General features: G+C 43.2%; 1 protein-coding gene across 11 annotated transcripts in view; it reads right to left on the minus strand.

Annotated features, from left to right (window-relative positions):
- Positions 1–19,996, minus strand: part of NCOA3 (nuclear receptor coactivator 3) — a 203,606-nt gene that overhangs the window by 3,217 nt on the left and 180,393 nt on the right. For 9 of the 11 annotated variants that reach the window (XM_053248086.1, XM_053248090.1, XM_053248083.1 and 6 more), the window contains 9 exons: positions 19,683–19,877; positions 18,651–18,887; positions 10,899–11,025; positions 10,212–10,383; positions 8,710–9,006; positions 8,058–8,162; positions 7,219–7,441; positions 2,384–2,558; positions 48–189 (listed from right to left, as the gene is read on the minus strand). In XM_053248086.1, the coding sequence (XP_053104061.1) occupies positions 48–189; positions 2,384–2,558; positions 7,219–7,441; positions 8,058–8,162; positions 8,710–9,006; positions 10,212–10,383; positions 10,899–11,025; positions 18,651–18,887; positions 19,683–19,877 (1,673 nt within the window). Of the gene's footprint in view, positions 1–47; positions 190–2,383; positions 2,559–7,218; positions 7,442–7,724; positions 7,861–8,057; positions 8,163–8,709; positions 9,007–10,211; positions 10,384–10,898; positions 11,026–18,650; positions 18,888–19,682; positions 19,878–19,996 lie in introns of those variants that run through there. The other 2 variants (XM_053248092.1, XM_053248093.1) reach the window with 2 other exon arrangements.

Here is a 19,996-nt window from a genome sequence, read left to right on the forward strand (position 1 = left end):
ATTTTCTACAGATCTTGCGTTTAGCTAACTAGTTGCAATAATCTTACCTGGTCTGGACCCATGGGCATTCCTGACATAGGCATAGTATTAAGGTTCATTTGTCCCATGTGACCACCATTGCTGCTCATGTGCATCATATTGTAAGTTGCAGGATTCCCTGGATGGCTGAACTGCTGCTGTGGAAAAGAACTAGAGGGCACAAAAACAAAGAGTAAAAACACTTGAATAAATGCTTTCCGCTCCATATATTCTTCTTCAGTGACTGACATAGTACAAGAATACTGGCAACAAGTAAATTTCAACACTGCGTTGTTATTAAGTACGATATCCTGAGTCCAGAAAGTTTTCGATTGGAGCATTCAGAGATGCTCCTTGTGCCACTTCCTATTTTACCTATTGGGATATGTTTCTTTTTCTTTTTTTTAAACAAGCTTTAATTTCTGTTTCCTGATGCTTCAAGTTAATTTTGTTCCAAGTCCTTAGAATGAATACCTCCTTGCTAAAGTATCCACATCTTTAGAATCTAGCAAATTCTTAAGTTTGAAGTGAGCACAACAATCAGTGTACTGAATACAGTTTCATCTAAGGCCAAATATCAAACTTGATCAGTCATTTTAGACAAAAATGGGTTTGGGTTATTCAATATAAACTACTGGCATCGGAACAGTAAGTAGGTAGCCCCCTCCCACAATAACATGTAAGAGGAAGAACTTACCCACAAGCACTGGTGTTTGTAAAACCAGTGCATTAGGGCAAAATACAAAACAAAACCTAAAAATACAGAACTTTGCATTTGTCTCTGTTGAGTTTCATTTTCTTAGTTTCAGCCCAGTCTTCCATTCAATCAAGGTCATTTTGAATTGTATTCCTGTCTTCTGCAGTGTTAGTTACCCCTCCCAATTTTGTGTGATCCACAGTTCTGATAAGGATCCTTCTACCCATTCATCCAAGTCATTTATAAAATGTTTGAAGAGTATCAGGCCTAGGACAGAGCCCAGTTTGATGAGGAGCCATTGGTGAGCACTCAAAGTGCAGTTTTCCAACCAGTTGAGAATCCAGTTAATAGTACAGTCATCCCTTGCCAATTGTGGTTTTGAGTATCCGCGACTGGAAAATTGTGTCCAGTCTCACCAACCACAACCCGAGTATCTGCCGTTTGGCGAGTTTTTTTGGGATAGGGAATTGCAATTTTGTGGGGTTCAGAGATTCAATCTGCTCATTCCTCTTGCTGTCCCTGCCAACTACTTGCAACTTAAAGTGATTTTTACTGCTAGGGGGTGGGTTTTACAAGTACCTTTTAGCTATTTTGGGGGGTTTAAAAAATGTCCAGGGTTCAATCTGTGCACTCCTCTTGCTGACTCTTGGCAATTTTAAGGGAGTTTGTGGGATTTTTGAGCATTTTTTCCTTTATTGTTTGATTTTTCGTGACCACAGTTACTATAACCCTGTTTCCCATGGACTTTAATGCCTCGCCAATCACAGTTTTGCCAACGGCGAGGTTCTGCTGGAATGGAACCCTCGTGGTTGGTGAGGAATGACTGTATTATCATCTAGTCTATATTTGACAGTTTGCTAATCAAAATACCATGAGAAACTTTGTCAAAAGCTTTGCTGAAATCCAGATAAATTATTTCTAAAACATTTTGACATTCCACTAAGCTAGTAACCCAAGATTAGTCTGGCATTCTTGACAAAATCATTCTACACATAACTGCACTGTTAAGATGTTTACAGACTGACTGCTTTATAATCTGTGCTACTATCTTCCTTTATATGAAAGACCAGATGCAGACTGGTCTGTAGTTTCCCAGATCTTTCTTTCCCCCTGCACAACAAATGCTCTCAGAATACACCTGATTTGGCACTGCTTGAATACTGTATATCCATGACTAGGCCCTCAAACCCTTAAAGCAGATCTTCCTCCCATCCACCCCCAATCGCCTTAAATATCTGAAATGACGCCTCTGGATGTGCATTCCTCAATTCTCCAGAACGATTAGAGTCTGGCTCCTTGAGAGGACTATCTCCATGCATATTGCTCCATTGTCTCCAAGAAAAGTTCAGCATATGTTCAGATTGTGACACCTTTTCATGGGCTTTTCAAATGTTTTCCAGACCACATTGTCTCTTGACCACCTTTTGCTTAGGTCATCATTTTTAACTCCATCAAGCAAAAGAAAAAAGAAAAAGAAAAGACAATAGGTTCCCATGTCTCATATTTTTAAATTTAAAAGAGCAGCTCTCTTCGGATTGATGTTTAAAAGTGTCTATAGTTTAAACCCCAAAAGCTGCCTCAGTCAATCTATTTAAAACAAAGCAACTGCAACTTCTATATTAACAAGTTTACTTGGAAAACACACTTGCTGCAATTTTAAACTCTCACCTGCTCCTAGCCATGGTTCCTGATGGCCAGCCCTTCATCTCAGGAGACTGATACATTGGTGTAGCTTGAGGATGCTGAATCATGGGATTTTGTGAGGGTCCAATTCTTTGAGCCATCATGGAATTAGGAGGGCTTGATACCCTGCTAAAGGCAGGATCTGGCTGCTGGCTCATTCCTTACAAACCAAATAAGATAACAGTTTTGTGGTTATTATTAAAAAGTTATGATTCTAGCTACTTTGGTGTAAGAGAAACTGTCATATAAAACCTTCCTTCACAAATATGAAATCATAGAGTTGCTAGTATATTGTACCCAAGGTGGAATTCAGGCCAGATTTGGATATTTCAGCCTGGCAAAACTCAACATGGAATCCAAGGGGACCTTTCCCTGTTTTACATAGATTCTGTTCTGTTCCAGAAGTCGCCTGGTCATTCTAGATCAATGCAGAGGCCTGTAGGTACTAGTAATAGAGGCACTAGATAGCATTACACGGATCTTGCCTATCCCATCTAGCATGGGTGGTATGGTCTTGAATAAACTCTGATAATTTTCCAGGTGCAGAATAAAACTTGTACCTAATCCATCAAATGTTATATTGACTTAGATGAAAGGCTTTTATAACCTGTGCAATCTACTTTTTTGGTCTGCTTTTGGTAAACTTGCAGAATCTGGCTTCCAACATGCAGAATTTCTCTTGACCTTCAGTTAAATGACTCCGGAGTAAACCACCTACAGGCACTGTTCAGAGAGCAGAGAAGACCAACCCTCTTGGGGGATAGGAGACAGTGTTCAGTACCTCAGGTTCCTGGTATTCAAGCAGTTTCTGAAGTAACTGAAGTTGTTGGCACCAATCTTTTACTAACCGTATTTTTGTAAATAGAATAGAAGAGGACCCTGAATGTAAGACAACCCCGTTAAAAATATGAGTTCAGTTTATTTATCATATTTTATACCGCCTGATGTATACATCCCTAGGCGGTGTACAAAATTTAAATACAATATAAAAGTCACAGATTAAAATCCACAAATCATAATAAAAATAGCATAAAAGCTATTAAAACAAATTCTTAAAATTAATTCTAATTAAAAGCCTGCAGAAACAGGTGAGTCTTGAGGGTCTTCCTGAAAACAGAGAAGAAGATGTTCTTATTTCAGTAGGGAACATATTCCGAAGCCCCAGGGCAGCCACAGAAAAAACTCGGTCCCAGGTTGCCACCAGGCAAGCCAGCAGCAACCGTAACCAGACCTCTCCAGATGATCTTAACAAGCAGCAGGGATCATAACAAAGAAGGTGCTCTCTTAATGGCTTGGGCCCAGGGGTTTTAAGGGCTTTATAGGTGATAATTCACTGTTTGTATTTCACTCGGAAACGTATCGGCAGCCAGTGCAGTTCTCTTAAAATCGGTGTTATATGGTCCCTTTGTATTGTCCTAGAGACCAATCTGGCTGCCACATTCTGTACCAATTGGAATTTCTGGACTATGTACAAAGATCAGTACCTGATCTTTCGGGGAGAGTGAAAGATCATCCGAAACAGGCATATCTAAACCATCTCTTGCATCCCAACCCCCCACAGTCAGTACCTCCGTCTTATTTGGATTCAACTTCAGTTTGTTATCCCTCATCCAGCCCATTACCACCTCCAGGCAGGCATTAAGGGAAGATATGCCATTTCCTGATGAGTTCAACATGGGGAAGTGATCAAGGTGTCATCAGCATATTGATAACACCCTGTACCAATTCTGATGATCTCTCCCAGCGGTTTCATGTAGATGTTAAAGAGCATTGGAGACAGTATGGAGATTTGTGGAACTCCACACTTTAGTTCTTGCTTTGCAGAACAACAGTCTCCAAACGACACCATCTGGAATCTATCAGAGAGGTAGGAACAAAACCACTGTAAAACAGTGCCACCCAATGCCACCTCCATCAGGCAGTCCAGAAGTATACCATGGTCAATGGTTTTGAAAGCCGCAAAGAGATCCAAAAGGATCGACAGAGTCACACTCCCTCTGTCAATAGCCAGATGGAGGATCATCCATCAGGCCAACCAAGGCAATCTCAACTCCACAGCCCATACAAAAGCCAGTTTGAAATGGGTCTGGATAATCTGCATCATTTAAAACTGCCTGGAGTTGAGAGGCCGCCACCCGCTCAATCACTTTACGCAACCATGGAAGATTAGAAACAGGTCTGTAATTAGCTAACTCCAAGGGATCCAATGCAGGTTTCTTCAAAAATGGTCTAATTATAGCATCCTTAAGACAAGGAGGTATCCTACCCTCCCTCAGAGAAGCGTTTATAATATTTACCAGACTCTCTCTGGTAAATATATATCAAGCTATATATCTGGTAAATGTATATCAAGTTGCCCAACTTGATATAAGCCAGATTGGGCAAGGGTCAAGATAACAGGTTATACGATGCACAGTCTGAAGCAGTTTGCCCACTTCCTCAGATGACACAAAATGAAAATGATCCAGTCTAGTCCCATAAATATAGGTTGTACTATTTACCCAAAAGGAAGAGGACCCTGAATTTAAGACGAAGCCCCACGCCACCCCCACTTTCCAATATCAAATAAACTGAAAAAACTAGTCTTGGATTCAGGTAAATACAATATGTCAACAGCCTCTTTCCCTAATGTGCTTCCCTCTGTTTCATGTAGTCCCTCACTAAGGGTTTAAGAATAAAGGTTTATTCCTAAGCTTCACTAGATCACTGAAGTTATATATTCTAAAACTGCCAATTTGCTAAAGTTTTATTTTTAAGTTAAAACTTGAAAATTTCTTTTAAGCTTAGGCTTGACAACAACTGAACACTGAACAACATTTAAATACTTGTGGTTTGCTAATGGAACTTTCTAACGGGGAGGATAAATGACTCACCTACAGGTGAAACTCGGAAAATTAGAATATTGTGCAAAAGTCCATTAATTTCAGTAATGCAAATTAAAAGGTGAAACTGATATATGAGACAGACGCATTGCATGCAAAGCGAGATGAAAACCCCAAATCCACAATCCCAGAAAATTAGAATATTACATGGAACCAAGAAGACAAGGATTGAAGAATAGAACAATATCGGACCTCTGAAAAGTATAAGCATGCATATGTATTCAGTACTTGGTTTGGGCCCCTTTTGCAGTAATTACTGCCTCAATGCAGCGTGGCATGGATGCTATCAGCCTGTGGCACTGATGAGGTATTGTGGAAGACCAGGATGCTTCATTAGCGGCCTTCAGCAATTCTGCATTGTTTGGTCTCATGTCTCTCATCCTTCTCTTGGCAATGCCCCATAGATTCTCTATGGGGTCAGGTCAGGCGAGTTTGCTGGCCAATCAAGCACAGTACACTGTATACTTTTCAGAGGTCCGATATTGTTCTATTCTACAATCCTTGTCTTCTTGGTTCCATGTAATATTCTAATTTTCTGGGATTGTGGATTTGGGGTTTTCATGAGCTGTACGCCATGATCATCACAATTATAACAAATTAAGGCTTGACTTATCTCGCTTTGCATGTAATGCGTCTGTCTCATATATCAGTTTCACCTTTTACTTTGCATTACTGAAATTAATGGACTTTTGCACGATATTCTAATTTTCCAAGTTTCACCTGTACATACTTGGGGGGAAAACTGGGCCATAATTTAGCTCAAAGCCCCACAATCAAGGTTAAGAGGCCACCAAGTTGTGAAATTAAGGCACAGATATGGATTAGCAATTGTACAACAATTCTGCACATCAACAATTTCACATAAGAACAGCCCTAATGGATCAGGCCCAAAGACTTGCATTTTGGGCAGTACACAAATATGGTGAATGAATGAATGAATCTAGTCCAGAATCCTGTTTCACACAGTGGCCCACCAGATGCCTCTGAGGAGCCCTCAGGCAAGAGGTGAGGGTATGTCCTCTCTCCTGATGTTGCTCCCCTACAACTGGTATTTTAGAGGCATCTTGCCTCTGAGGCTGGAGGTGGCCTATAGCTATCAGACTAGTAGTCATTGATAGCTATCATCAAACCCCCTGGCAGGGAATTTCATAGATGAATTATGTGCTGTGTGAAGCAGTACTTCCTTTTGTTGATCCTAAATTTCTTGGCCATCAGTTTCATGGGATGACCCCTGGTTCCTGTGTTGTGAAGAGGGAGAAAAATTCATCTCTGTGCACTCTCTCTACCCATGAGCAATTTTATAAATCTCTATCATGTCCTCCCATTGTTGCCTCCTTTCTGAACTAAAGCACCCCAGATGCTCTAGCCTTGCCTTATAAGGAAGGTGCTCTAGGCCCCTGATCATCCTGACTGCCCTCTCGTGCACCTTTTTAGTTCTACATTTAAGATACAGTGACCAAAACTGCACACTGTACTCCAAATGTGGCTGCACCATAGATTTTAATGGCATTAATATTAGCATTTTTATTTTCAATCCCCTTTCTAATGATCCCTACCATGGAATTTGCCTTTTTCACAGCTATGACACACTGAATCAACACTTTCAACGAGCAGTCCACCACGACCCCAAGATCTCTCTCCTGGTCAGTCACTGACAGCTCAGACCCAATCAGTATATGTGTGAAGTTGGAGATTTTGCCCCAGTAGGCATCACTTTACACTTGCTTTCACTGAACCACATTTGCCAATTTTAGATCATTCAACTGCAGACTGTCACTCTCCTTTAACCCTGCCTTCTCCTCTCATACCAAAATGTCCCATATGCACTCCTTCACAGAAATATTCCTATCCCAAACTGTTAAGTAATCTGAAAAATTTAGGCCAATTCTATCCAAAGAAAAATAGAGGAAGAGAGAAAATTAGTGGTGCAACAAGTACCATAATTTGATGGATATGGAAATTGCTGGGGTGGAACTGCAGCCATTGGAGGGCCTGCGACACTACCATCCAAGCTTCCTGAGGCAGTCACATTTGGAGGAGGACTGAAGGCCTGAGGTTGTTGCTGTTGCATCATCAATGCCATTCTTTGCTGTCTGATGTGGTGACTTATTAACTCCCTATTTCGCTGAGACACCATCTGAGCATTAAGGAAGCCCTGCTGCTATAATTCAAATAGAAACAAAGCACATTGGAGAATACAGAGCAAGGACCGTTAAGATCACCAAAACATTTTTTAAAATTTTCTGTGCATAAGCTACAGTGGAGTTTATATTAAAAGATTCAATACTGTGCAAGTGTTTTTCTGTAATAGAACAATGGCATAGAATTGCAATAAGCCATACATTAGTTTTTCAGTACTAATAAGTATCACAGTCTATATGTAAAATTAATGTTTATCAATTAGCTGACATTGAATCCATGCTTTTTGGACTGGAGTAGCTCACCAGTCCCAAACTCCTGGCTGATTTTGGGGTGCCCATCTGCAAATGAAGTCTACCGCCTTATAGAGTCAAACAGCTAACTTCTAGTCAAAGATGCACAGAGTCTGTTGAATCTCCTATTGCTGTTAAGTCTTTATCGCTGAAAAGGCAGCAACAGAGAAGGAGATCAGGGCAGCAGAAATGTGGGATAGAGGAAGAGGGGCAAAGCTGGAAAAAGACAGAACTGAAAGGAGCAGGGAGTGGGTGACACCCAGCAACCTTATGATTTATATCCCAGTGTTCCAAATAACTACTATGATGAAAATATTGGCAAAGAGGACAGTGTCAATGACTCACTTGTGATCCCATTTGGGGGAGCATAACAGGTCTCATTACTGACACACCACCAGGGCTGGGATTCTCCATTTTTATATCAAGTGTTTGACGTGTTTGATTCAAAAACTGGAGAAACAGAAAATGTAAAAGCTGCATCAAAATACATTTAGTGGGTTTCTTCAAAACTCATACTCTATGTGCAAATTAAAGAATTAGATGAGAAAGTAACTACCTAATACACTGTCTCAATACGTGTGCTGAAAACAAATGACTGAAATGTAAACCTGAAACTTAGTTTTCATTATGATGAATAACAGAATTAGCAGGAAAACTAATTGAGAAAACATAAAACACGTCACTGTTTTAACCTAAATCCTGAATAGGGGCCTCTAGTCCATGAACCCTTATACCACAATAAATCTTGTGGTATATATATAATACCAGGAATACAAATAAACTTTATACAAATAAACAATGAAGATGGCACAAGACAGTTTTTTTCTCAGAAATGATATCAACTGAAAATTAAGAAGTACAGTAATGAATCAAACTCTTTGTGGATTTACAGGATAGGTTGAAAGGAATATGCAACTATATTTAGTTATGTAATTAACTATATTTCTCTTTGTCTTAGCAAAGGTTCTCTTTTCAGAATTGAGCTTGAACAGGTTACCTGCTGGCCTTGAAGCCTCTGCTGAAGTTGCATGCGAAGTTGCTTTGGTGTGTTGGTCCTGGGCCTAATGACACTCGCTCTGGGATGCATACTTTGCAGAGGAAAATTGCTCTGTTGATTCATTTGATTCACCACTGAGTTAAAGGCTGGCTGTTGGCCCTGCATGCCACTAAAACCTCCTGGCATTGCTGATCCCTGACCCTGGTAGGGCTGACCATATACTGGAGGCTTCTGGTCAATCATAACAGTAGATTCTTGGCTATGAAATGATTCTTGTTTTGGTTCCAAAGATTGACCCTTTTAAAATACAGAACCTGTGAGTACTGCATATTCTCCAGTAGTACATACAAGAATTATGCAAAAACATTTGATTTTATGTTACTTTAAAATGTGGGTGATTTTGGTGGTGTTGGTGTTTTGTGAGTAAAAGCAGCACAGTGTCCTTAAATACAGTAAACAGCTAGGAAAGGCACTTGTGTACATACATCAGTAATTGCTACTGATGTCTGTACCAGCATTTGTTAGCCTTTGAGCAGTGGCAGAATTATGCAGGAAACCTGTCAGAATCATGTAACAAAATCTTTTCATGACAGCTTAAAACTGCCAAATGGTCACCATTGCAATATGCCATAACCACAACACAGTCATTGCAGAAACTATTTCATACATCTAATCACAATGTAGTATTGGTTCAATTCAAAAAAAATACAAAGAACTTTTAGATGAGATTATTTGGCTTGATATGATAAAGGGAATCACTTTCCCTTTACTACTTTTTTGTTTCGTTTTTAAAAGCAGTGCTGCAATATCCGCTTGGATCCAGGGTAGTGCAAGCAGAAATCTGCTCACACAACCAGGCCTTCTCATATCCTTCTTCCCAATGCAGCTCCCTTTCCCCACAAAAAGTTGCTGAGGATTACAGGACCTTCCTGAATGGCATAGGATGTAACACAGGGCCCAAAACATCCATGGGAAAATCCTACCGGATTTCCACCAATTCACATGGCAGCCCTCCATGCCACATCCCATATGGAATATTTCTCCAAACCCTCAAGAGCAGTTTTTCTCAAGGCACACATGGGGCTGCAGTGGGGAGGAGGGGTGAGAATGCATCGCTCACAAGCATCGTTCTACTAGTGCTGCTCTAGATCCAAGCTATCATGGTCATATTATATGGTCATATTTTTAATCCATCAAACTGAATAAGCCTACCAGCAATAAATGGTGGCTCATCAGGAGTTCAATAACCACTTGATTTTGCTGCCTACCTGGGATTGCAAAAACAAAAGGAGTTGTCATGCACCTAACAAAAGATACAATACATGGCTGTTGCACTGCATTCAGATTGGTGAATCATAAATTGTGCTAGACTACATTATAAAATACAAATTCTCTTCATCAGAGAGAAGGCTCTACAGATGGATAGAACTGGAACATATCCCACACAAAAGTGCATTCCACAAACTAGAAAAGAAGCAATTTGAGTGCATTGGTTTCCTTACCTGATTTACAAGATCAGGTATTCCTAAGGCTCTATCAATCTCTTCAAGGCTGGTGACATCTGTATTATTCAGCAATGCGTGCAGTTGATCTAGAAGAGCCCTTTCATCACTCTGGCAGTCAACATTTGGAGCAGCATATAAGAGGTCATCCAAAGAATTTCTAACTAGCTGCCTAGGAAAGTCAAGATGTAGCAACTGTTGAGAGTACTGAACAGAGCATACATTCACATAGCATCTGTCATTCCAACAATATTAAGGCTCTTCACCCTCACAGGGATTGTATTTTCCATCCATATATGTGCAATCTAACTGCAAGGTGAGAGATGGTCAGTGTCATTTGGCAAGTAAGCAAGATGCTAGAAACTCAAAAGCAAGATGCCCTACAACAAGCCTATTAACAGCTTTGATAGACAGTATTGGATGTGTTCATATGAAAACAAAAGGGTAGAAGTGTAATCCTGTGTGTGTTTATTTAGAAGTAAGTTGTACTGAATTCAATGAGACTTATTCCAAAGCAGCAACTTGCAGAGGGGGATTGCAGTCTAAGCTATGTAAGAATTTGCCTTGCTGGGTCAGACCAAAGGTTTGCCTAATCTAGGATCTTCATACAGAGGCCATCCTGATGAAAGCTACCAATCAGAAAATGACAGTAATAGCCAGTGATGGATATTCTGAAACTTGTCTTACCTGTTTTGTGAGCTTCGAGGTCCTTGCTCCATGGATAACATATTGTCAGGCCATGAACTTGGCTGGCTAGGTGGTCCTGGATGTGCATAAGGATTCCCTCCCATTCCCATGTTAATCTCATCTGGTCCTATTTTTAAAAAAAATGGTTTTATTCTTATACCAGCAAATCAGTGGCATAGTCTAATGAAAACACACACACCAACAACTGATCAGTATGATAAAATATCACAATAAAATCAGTATCCAACTATTTTTTAGTATGAAAATAAGTCTGTCTGACCCTTACCAGCAACTGATAAAGGCAATCTTAAGCAAAACCACTTTCAGCTGTCCCCATAATATGAAGTTTAGGTTCAAATGAGTTTTGCAGGAGGAGAGAATTCATCCACCTGGAAGATTCAGCTGATAATAGCACATTCCACATCCTTGATATTCTGGTATCAAGGATATCAGAATGGCAACACCAGGATCCTTCCCTAATGTCACGGGCAGTAGTGAAGCATACAGGAAATTGTGATCCTTCAGATATGCAGGGCCTAAACAGTTTATCATTGATAAAAACAGGTTGTTCACCTGTAACTGATGATCTGTTAGAGATCCATCGACACCCATAAGAGTGGGTTCTGCGCCTGCGCAGGAACCCTTACGGTAGCCATGCCTCAGCTTGTCAAGGCGTCCAAGCCCCGCCCCCATGCAGAGCGTGCTATTTAAGAGCGGGCTGGGTGCCATGTTACTCAGTTCTTTGGACGACCGCCGTGGAGGACAATCATCCTGCGAGCAGGTGAGTTCATACTTGATGAATCCAAGGGCAACAGCAAGCATATCGTTACGAACATAGCAGCGCACCACTACTGCAGAGGGGTAGGATGGGAGGGTCTTAGGGGTGTCAACGGATCTCTACCAGATCATCAGTTAGATCATCAGTGAGCAACCTGTTTATCTGGATCGAGATCCGTCGACAGCCATAAGAGTGGGTGTTTAGCAAGCTCCCCATGGAGGAGGGTGCAGTAGTGCTATTGCAACACCCTTTTAAGGACACTTCTCCCGAGGCTAGCCTTTGCAGCAGAGCGCACATCTATGGCGTAATGTTCGACAAACGGGAGATTAGATGACCATGTGACTGCTTTGCAGATACATAAGCAGCACTCCTGAGAGGTGTGCTGCTGAAGAAGCATAAGCCCGTGTGGAATGGGCTTTGATGGCTTTCGGAGGTGTTTTCTGTTGTATCTTGTAGGAGAGTAGCATAAAGTCAACCAGCAAACTAGACAACCTTTGTTGAGATATCGGCGAGCCCTTGGCCGAGCCGCTGTAGGCTACGAAGAGGCATGTAGTAGCTCTGAAGTCCTTCGTGTGTGACATATAGAACAAGAGAGCTCTATGCAAGTCCAGAGAGTGCATGGACCTTTCCAGGGCTGACTATGGGTTCCGGAAAAAGGTAGGCAGAACAATATCTTGGTTCAGATGAAATTCTGAGACGATCTTTGGTAGGAAGGAGGAATCCAGCCGCATGCAGACCTTGTCTTCGTAGAATTGCATGTACGGAGAATCCACTCTCAAGGCTATAAGCTCGCTGACCCATCGAGCTGTCATGATCGCGACCAGGAATGCGGTTTTCAAGGAGACCACCTTTAAAGGTGCCATGGCCATAGGCTCAAAGGGCGCTTGAGTTAGCGATGAGAGCAGCAAAGAAAAGCTCCATGATTCCACTGGTGATTTTACAGGAGGGTAGACGTTGGAGAGGCCCTTTAAGAAGGCTTTGCTCAGAGGATGCGAGAAGAGAGTCTTCCCTTCAGACCCTGGGTGCTTGGACAAGAGAGCAGCTAGGTGGACTCTTATAGAAACATTAGCCAATCCCTGAGATTTTAGGGTCGACAGATAGAGAAGCACCTGACGGTCTGTCTTGGCAGAAATCCCTGGGATTTTGCATGGGTTTTAAAATGGAGCAACTTTTTGTGATAGTTACATCTTGTGGGTATCTTTCTCTGATTTAATAAAATGTCATCTAAAAGCCTATCCTTCAGGTGGTCAGCCAGAGAGTTGGAACATCTGGGTCAAGGACGAGGCCGTCGTCCTGTAGGATGATGTCTGGGTTTGGTGGGAAATGATGGAACAGGTTCTTGGACAGTCTGCGTACCTGAGGAAACCATGACTGTCTCGGCCACCATGGTGTCACGAGGATGCAGGGTACTGGGTTCGCCAAGAGGCAAGCCACTACCCTTGCAATTAGAGGTTGAGAAGGAAACATGTACGGCATCTCCTCCATCAAATCTAGTTGAAAGGCATCCCCCAGCGACTCTGGGTCGTGACCTGCTCTGTCGCAGAAGTGGGCATATTTCTTGTTCTTCGAGGTTGCAAAGAGGTCCACAGATGGTTGCAGCCATCAGCGAAAGAGAGGGTTGATATACTTGGGGTTCATTTCCCATTCGTGATGAGTGTCTCGAAGGAACATTTGACTAAGACTGTCCACTAGGATGTTGTCTAGGCCCTTGATGTGAGCTGCAACAGGGTATATCCTGTGTCGGATGCACCAGTGCCACATCTGAACGGCAAGTGCGCACAAGCTCCGGGAGACAGTACCGCCCTGAAGGTTGATGTGGGCTTGTGCTGTTGTGTTGTCTAATTGCACTTGGACATAGGTGTCCTTTAAAGTTGGTAGGAATGATTGCAGGGCAAGAAAGACTGCTAGCAATTCTAAAAGGTATATATGGAGTTGACTCTGGCTCAGGGACCATTTGCCCTGGGTCTGTCGACCTGCACAATGTGCGCCCCATCCCAATAGGGAGGCATCCGTTGTTAGCCAGATTGTGAGCGATGGGGTCTGGAACGGTACCCCCTCTAGGAGGTTCCTGCGGTCCATCCACCAGGAGAGGGATTGGAGAACTGGAAAGCTCATCCTTTGACTGTGTCTCATCAGGTGGAAGACAGAGAGAAACCACAGCTGCAGTTTTCTCATTTTCAGGCGGGCACAGAGGATCACTGTATTGCAGGAGGCCATAAGGCCCAGCAAGCATTGTATGGATTGTGCCAGTTGGACAGGGTGCTGCTGGAACAGAGTCACTAGGTCCCTTATTGAAGTGTATCGTTCTTCCGGTAAGAATGCTCTCTGGCGTACAGTGTCTAGTACTGTGCCAATGTAATTCGCCACTTGCATCGGTTCTAGATGAGATTTTTTCCAATTGACTTGGATGCCTAGATCGTGGAGGACTGATAATACATAGCGGATCTGAGAACGTAATCCGCTTATGTCCTTTGATGCTAGGAGCCAATCGTCTAAGAAGGGATAGATGGTGACTCCCTGTGTCCTGAGGTAGGCGATCACTGCCGCCATACATTTAGTAAAGACCCATGGGGCGGTGGACAGTCCGAAGGACAATACATTGTACTGGTACTCTTGGCAGCTGACTGTGAAACGTAAGAATTTCCAATGTTGAGGTCGGATGTTGACATGGAAATAAGCGTCCTTGAGATCCAGCGTTGCCAGCCACTTCTCCCCCTGGAGGAGTGGCAGAATTTGTTGCAGCACCATCATTCTGAACTTCTTGACGTGGATAAATTTGTTCAATTAGTGGAGATCCATGATGGGGCGGATGCCCTCATCCCTCTTTGGAATCTGAAAATAACGGGAATAGAACCCATCCCGCCTGTCCGCCCACTGCCCCGGAGCAATCGCCCCCTTCTCCAACAGTTCTTTGACTTCCTCCTGTAGAGTAGCAGATGGAGGAGTGAACCTCATTCCCGTGAACCGTGGGATCGACTTGAATTCGATGGCGTACCCTGAAGATATGATCTTCAAGACCCAATGGTCTGATGTTATATGTTGCCATGTGGGGGCATGACGTGCCAGCTTGATGGAAGGCTGTGCTAGAGGTGGATCGGTGTTAAGATCTGTCAGTTGAGATGCAATTGCCCCCAATGGCGTGAATGGCAAGTGGAGAAGTGATGGTGGGCGGACTTGCACCTCAAAGGCAATTCTGAGTGTCCGACCCTTTGGGACGCTGGGGTTGAGACGTCTTGAACTTGTTTTTGTAAGAGCACCACTGATATGGTTGGTAGGATTTTCGGAAATCCCTGCACTCCTGTTGACGGGACGAGGGGCGTTGTTTGTTGTAGGATGAGCGGTATTTTGAGGAATACGTTGATGTAGACGGTTGGGATGTGAACGTCTTTGCCATAAATTTGGATTTTTTTTAGCTGTTCCATTGTGGCATCAGTTGTTTCACTGAACAGACCAGTGCCGTCAAAGGGAAGACCTTCTGTCTTTTCTCTCATGTCCAGTTGTAATCTGGTAGATCTCAGCCATGCGTGCCTACGGAGGGTGATAGCAGCCATCATGGCTCTGGACTCACTCTCAGCCAGATGTTTCATGATGCTGAGTTGTTGTCTTGTGAGGTCACCCGAGCGTTCCAGGGTTTTACGAAATTTGTCTCTAAATTCCTCTGGAGATAAAGTGTCAAGTTCAGTTTGCAAATTCTCCCAGAGACCATGGGGATACTTGGCAGTACATGCTGCATAGTTAGCTACTTTGATGGATAGACACGCAGTAGAGTAGACCTTCCGAACTAGTAGGTCCAACTTTCTTCCTTCTTTTTCAGGGGGAACCACGTGTCGTTTACCAGCCTTGGAAGCAAAAGCACAGTCAATTACTAAGGAATTGGGAGCTGGGTGTTTCAAGAGATAAGTATTGTCCTTTTCCATTATACAGTAGAGGCTTTCTAGCTGTTTAGATGTTGCGGTGGAGGTATACAAGACCTCCCAAGCACATTTCGTAGCTCGTGTTATCACTGGGAGCATCGGGAGGGCAACCGGTGCTGTAGACTGTGCCCTAAGCATGAAATTGTACACAGGTTCGTCTATGGTCGCCAATTTGGAGCTTAGGTCAAGTCCTAAGGCGTCTGCCATGGCTCAAACGTGCCTGTGGTAGGCCTTCATTGGGGGACACATATACTGTTGGAGCCACATCAGTGGGAGGCTCTACAATGGCGTCTTCTCCTTCGGGGTCAGACTCAAAGTCAGACGAGCCATAGTGTTCTGAGAATGAGGCTGTGGGTGATGCAGGTACCGCAGTTTGAGTGTGTGTCGTTGTCATAGGTGAGGCCAAGACGGCCGAAGTCTGGGTCGCTATGGAGCAAGTTGCTGGGGGCCTCGTCTGAATAGCTTGATGAGAGACAGTAATGGCCTCAGTTTGAGTAGCTGTCTGAGTAGTAGTGGGATGGACTTTAGTAGTAGTAGCCTTAGATAGCGTGGTCAGCGACATAGCAGAGGGAAGTGATGTCAAGGGTTCCCAAGGCCAAGCTGCTGCCGAAGAAGGAGTGTGGGAGCCAGAAGTTATCGCTGGTCCAGAGCCAGATATGTGGGCAGGTGGCGCATGGGTGAAACTGCAGGTGTGCCAGGGTAAAGGACTCTGCAACTGGGCTGCCGAGAGTGAGGGCACCGGATGAAGTGGAGGTGCAGGGATAGTTTGGGAGTCCTCCTCTGGTGGGAGAAATCCCTTAAATGTAGCCTGGGATGGAGTGCTTGTGGTAGAGTCAAGAAGAAACAGAAGCGTCTGTGTCGTGGAAGGGTGGAGGCCCACCTCAGTATCCGGAGCAGTGTCCTCAATGTCAAAAGCTGGGAGCGGTGATCGGTATCGAGGAGTGACTTGTTTCTATGTAGAAAACACCGGTGTATGTAGCGTCGATGGGACATTGGGACAAGGCGCAGCCGGTGTCGACGGGGGGATGAAGGGACCGGTGTCGGTCCTGGTGAAAGTGATCTCGCCCTTGGCATCGAGAAGCTCGGTATCGACGTCCGCCTCGGCGTCGAGAGTTGGGTCAATATCAGTGTTGGTGGGTTGACTTCGACAAACTGATCAGGCATGGAAGGTGCAGGAGGAGTGGGCGAAGAAGCCTGGGTTGCCGAAGGGGATGGAGTACAATCTCGAGTCAGATCGATTAACTTTTGTCGCTTCTCCGGTGTCGATGTAGCAGCTGGAGTTGGGTGTTTCAAAGATTTTCTCCTGTCGGTACTCTCATCGACGTCAGGCTCGCTGTCGGTAGTTGAAGAGAAACGACATTTATATTTCGATATCGACATCGAGGATTTTCCCGAAGTCAAAGGGATTTCTCTCGATGTCGAGGAACGGTTTGATGTCGAGGCCTGTCTAGAAGACTCCGAATGTGTCGAGGTCGAGGATTTCGTTCTCAAATGAGGTGACGCCGAACGCATCGAGGTCAAATGTTTCGGTTTCGAGTGAGACATCGAAGAAGGTTTTGGTGGAATTTTTGACGTCGAAGGGCGGGGTGTGCCTGGTGTCGAGGGACTTAACACCTTGTCATAGATTGTCGCTCTGAGGCAAAGTGCCCAATTCTTCCGCGTCTGCTTTGAAAACAAGAGGCATATTTTGCAAGAGGAGACATTATGCTCCTCATCCAAGCAAATCAGGCACAAGTCATGGAGATCTTTGGAGGAGAGTTTAGAATTGCAGCCCTCGCACCTCTTAAAAGACTTTTTCTCCTCAGCCATTACTGCAGGCAAGAGGGATAGTCTAGTCCGTTCCGCGTCAAAGCCAGTTGAAGGTCGTCAGCTGGTCCGAGTCAGAAATTGATAAAAGTCGTCAGCCAGAAATAGGTCATACACAAAAGTCAGTCCAGGTAATAATTTATTATTATTATTTCTTGTTTACACAGTCAGACAGGTGTTATTGACTGGTTTGTTTTATCCAGACATCCGAGTCCTTTCCAAGGACCTGGGATGGCTGAATTTTATCATCAATACTGTTGGTTATTATAGATATCATCGCAAATTATTATTATTATTAAACAGAACTCGAGGAACTTTCCGATTGTGAGGCGGCAGACCAAGGTCCAAACGCAAAGGCGGTCAGAAAAGAACTGAGGAACATGGCGCCCAGCCCGCTCTTAAATAGTACGCTCTGCGTGGGGGCGGGGCTTGGACACCTCAACAAGCTGAGGCATGGCTACCGCGAGGGTTCCTGCGCAGGCGCAGAACCCACTCTTATGGCTGTCGATGGATCTCGATCCAGATCCAGTATCATTTAGTGGAATTATCTTCAGATCCACACACATTTCATTTACAGAAGCAGCAGACATTGGGGGGTGGGGGTGAGGGAAGTAACTAAAATGATGCCCTTAAATCAGGGCTGCACAACTTCAGGCCCAAGCTGCTATTGGACTACAATTCCCACCATCCCCAGCTACAGTGGCCAATAGTAAGCGATGACGGGAGTTAAAGTTCAGCAGCTGGAGGGCTGAAGTTGTGCAGTCCTACCTTAAGTAGTCCTAAATTTATTGATAAATAAAGACATAATTCATTTAATACTTAATGTAAACACACAGGAAACACTGTCTTTGAACAAACAACATGTGAGGCAGATCATTTTAGAGAATATATTTGACAGACGGGAGAACTAAGATAGAAGTTTCATGCTGTAAACCGCCTAGAGACTTCAGTAGTGGGCGGTATACACATTTATTAAATAAATAATAAATATATATATATCAGTCTGCCAAAGGCCACAAACTTGCTTTTATTGACAAGTTGGATGGCCAGATAGATAGAGAGATAAAAATTGGATAAATGTTTAACAGAAGTATTAAGATTTCCCAAAGCTCAATGCGCTACCCACCATCTCACATTAGCTCTCAGAGCATTATACAGTTCAAAGCCATACAGTCAAGAAACAAATGCAATACCTATTACACAAACAACCTGTGTAATATATTCAGACAATTCTCGTAAAGTGTTAATACTTACTCATATGGATCATCTGCTGTTGGAGCATGGATCTGGTGCCAGGCATGCTATTTGATCTCATGGGCAAACCAGGCATGGACCCACCCATTGAAGACCTGGAAAGAGATGGATTGCAATCTGGTCCAGGTCTTGCCATTGAACCAGAGCTCGAAGGTTCCATTCTGCTAATCTTTGAGTTTTGTAGACTCCAGTCATTTGCTGAATGCTGATTCATAGATATATTTCTGTTCATTCCACCTGCAAAAAAGTTAAATTGAAACTAATTACTTTCTCTACAAAAATACTCAATATACCTCACAACCGTAATAATTTTAAATCTTCTCCCCCGCCCCTGGATTGTAACTTGTAATCATAGGCCAGTGTCCCATCAGCTGAACACACCAAGGCTTTTCAGCCTCCCTATTCCAGTGGCAGCTTCCTACTCCCCCCATAACTATAACTATTTGTTACAGTCATTCAGATGGCACACAAAACCATAATTAGAACAAAAAAATTTAGTGGTTTGCAAACCACTTCATACTACTGAGTTAGTTCCAGAGAGCAGAAGGACATTCATGCAAGACATTTTCCTATCCCCTCCCATTCCACGCATACTAGACCCCTGTGCTCTCAAAAAGCCACCTAAGATGCCTCCATTCAATTTCAGTCAAAGCCCCTTAAAGCCCTACCAAGCCTCATATCCCATACTATTTTGGAGGGTGCAAGAGACCGGGTGGGGGTGGGGAGAACTCCTCTACATATGGTTCTCTGGATCCAACCTACTGTTTCCAACTGGCTTGCTGACCAATCACTAGCAATGACTTGTTACTCAAGACATCACAAACAATAGGTAAGCTTGTGGCATGTCAGCTAAAACTGAATACAATCCTAACAGCAGATAGTTATTACTCAATTGTTTTAAATTAGAATGTTAGAGATTATATGAGTTAAATGTTCACATTACAATTTTAAGTCTAACTGAAAACCTTGAAAATGTCAAACCAGGTCATGTTCAGATAAAGTACAAAACTACTTGTATAGAAATCAACAAACCCATATTTGCACCAAAGTTTTCCTGGTTTTCAATCATTCTTGGGTTTACACCCATCATGCTTTGTTTCTGTAAAATGGAGAATGCATTGACGTTCCTCACTGATGGGCTTGAACCCACAGATATGGGGCTATCTACAGACATGGCCCTGTTGAAAGGAGGACGGGTGGTCTGTATAGATTGAGGACTTCTCATACCTGTTGAAGAATTAAAATATACTAGCAATTGTACTATCTTTAAACCCACAGAGAACATGAGCTCCTGTGACTTTTATTAGTATCATCTATATGAATATTTACTGAACATTTTATAAAAC

The sequence above is a fragment of the Hemicordylus capensis genome, chromosome 4, assembly GCF_027244095.1.
Source record: "Hemicordylus capensis ecotype Gifberg chromosome 4, rHemCap1.1.pri, whole genome shotgun sequence".
In the NCBI taxonomy this organism is placed as follows: Eukaryota; Metazoa; Chordata; class Lepidosauria; order Squamata; family Cordylidae; genus Hemicordylus; species Hemicordylus capensis.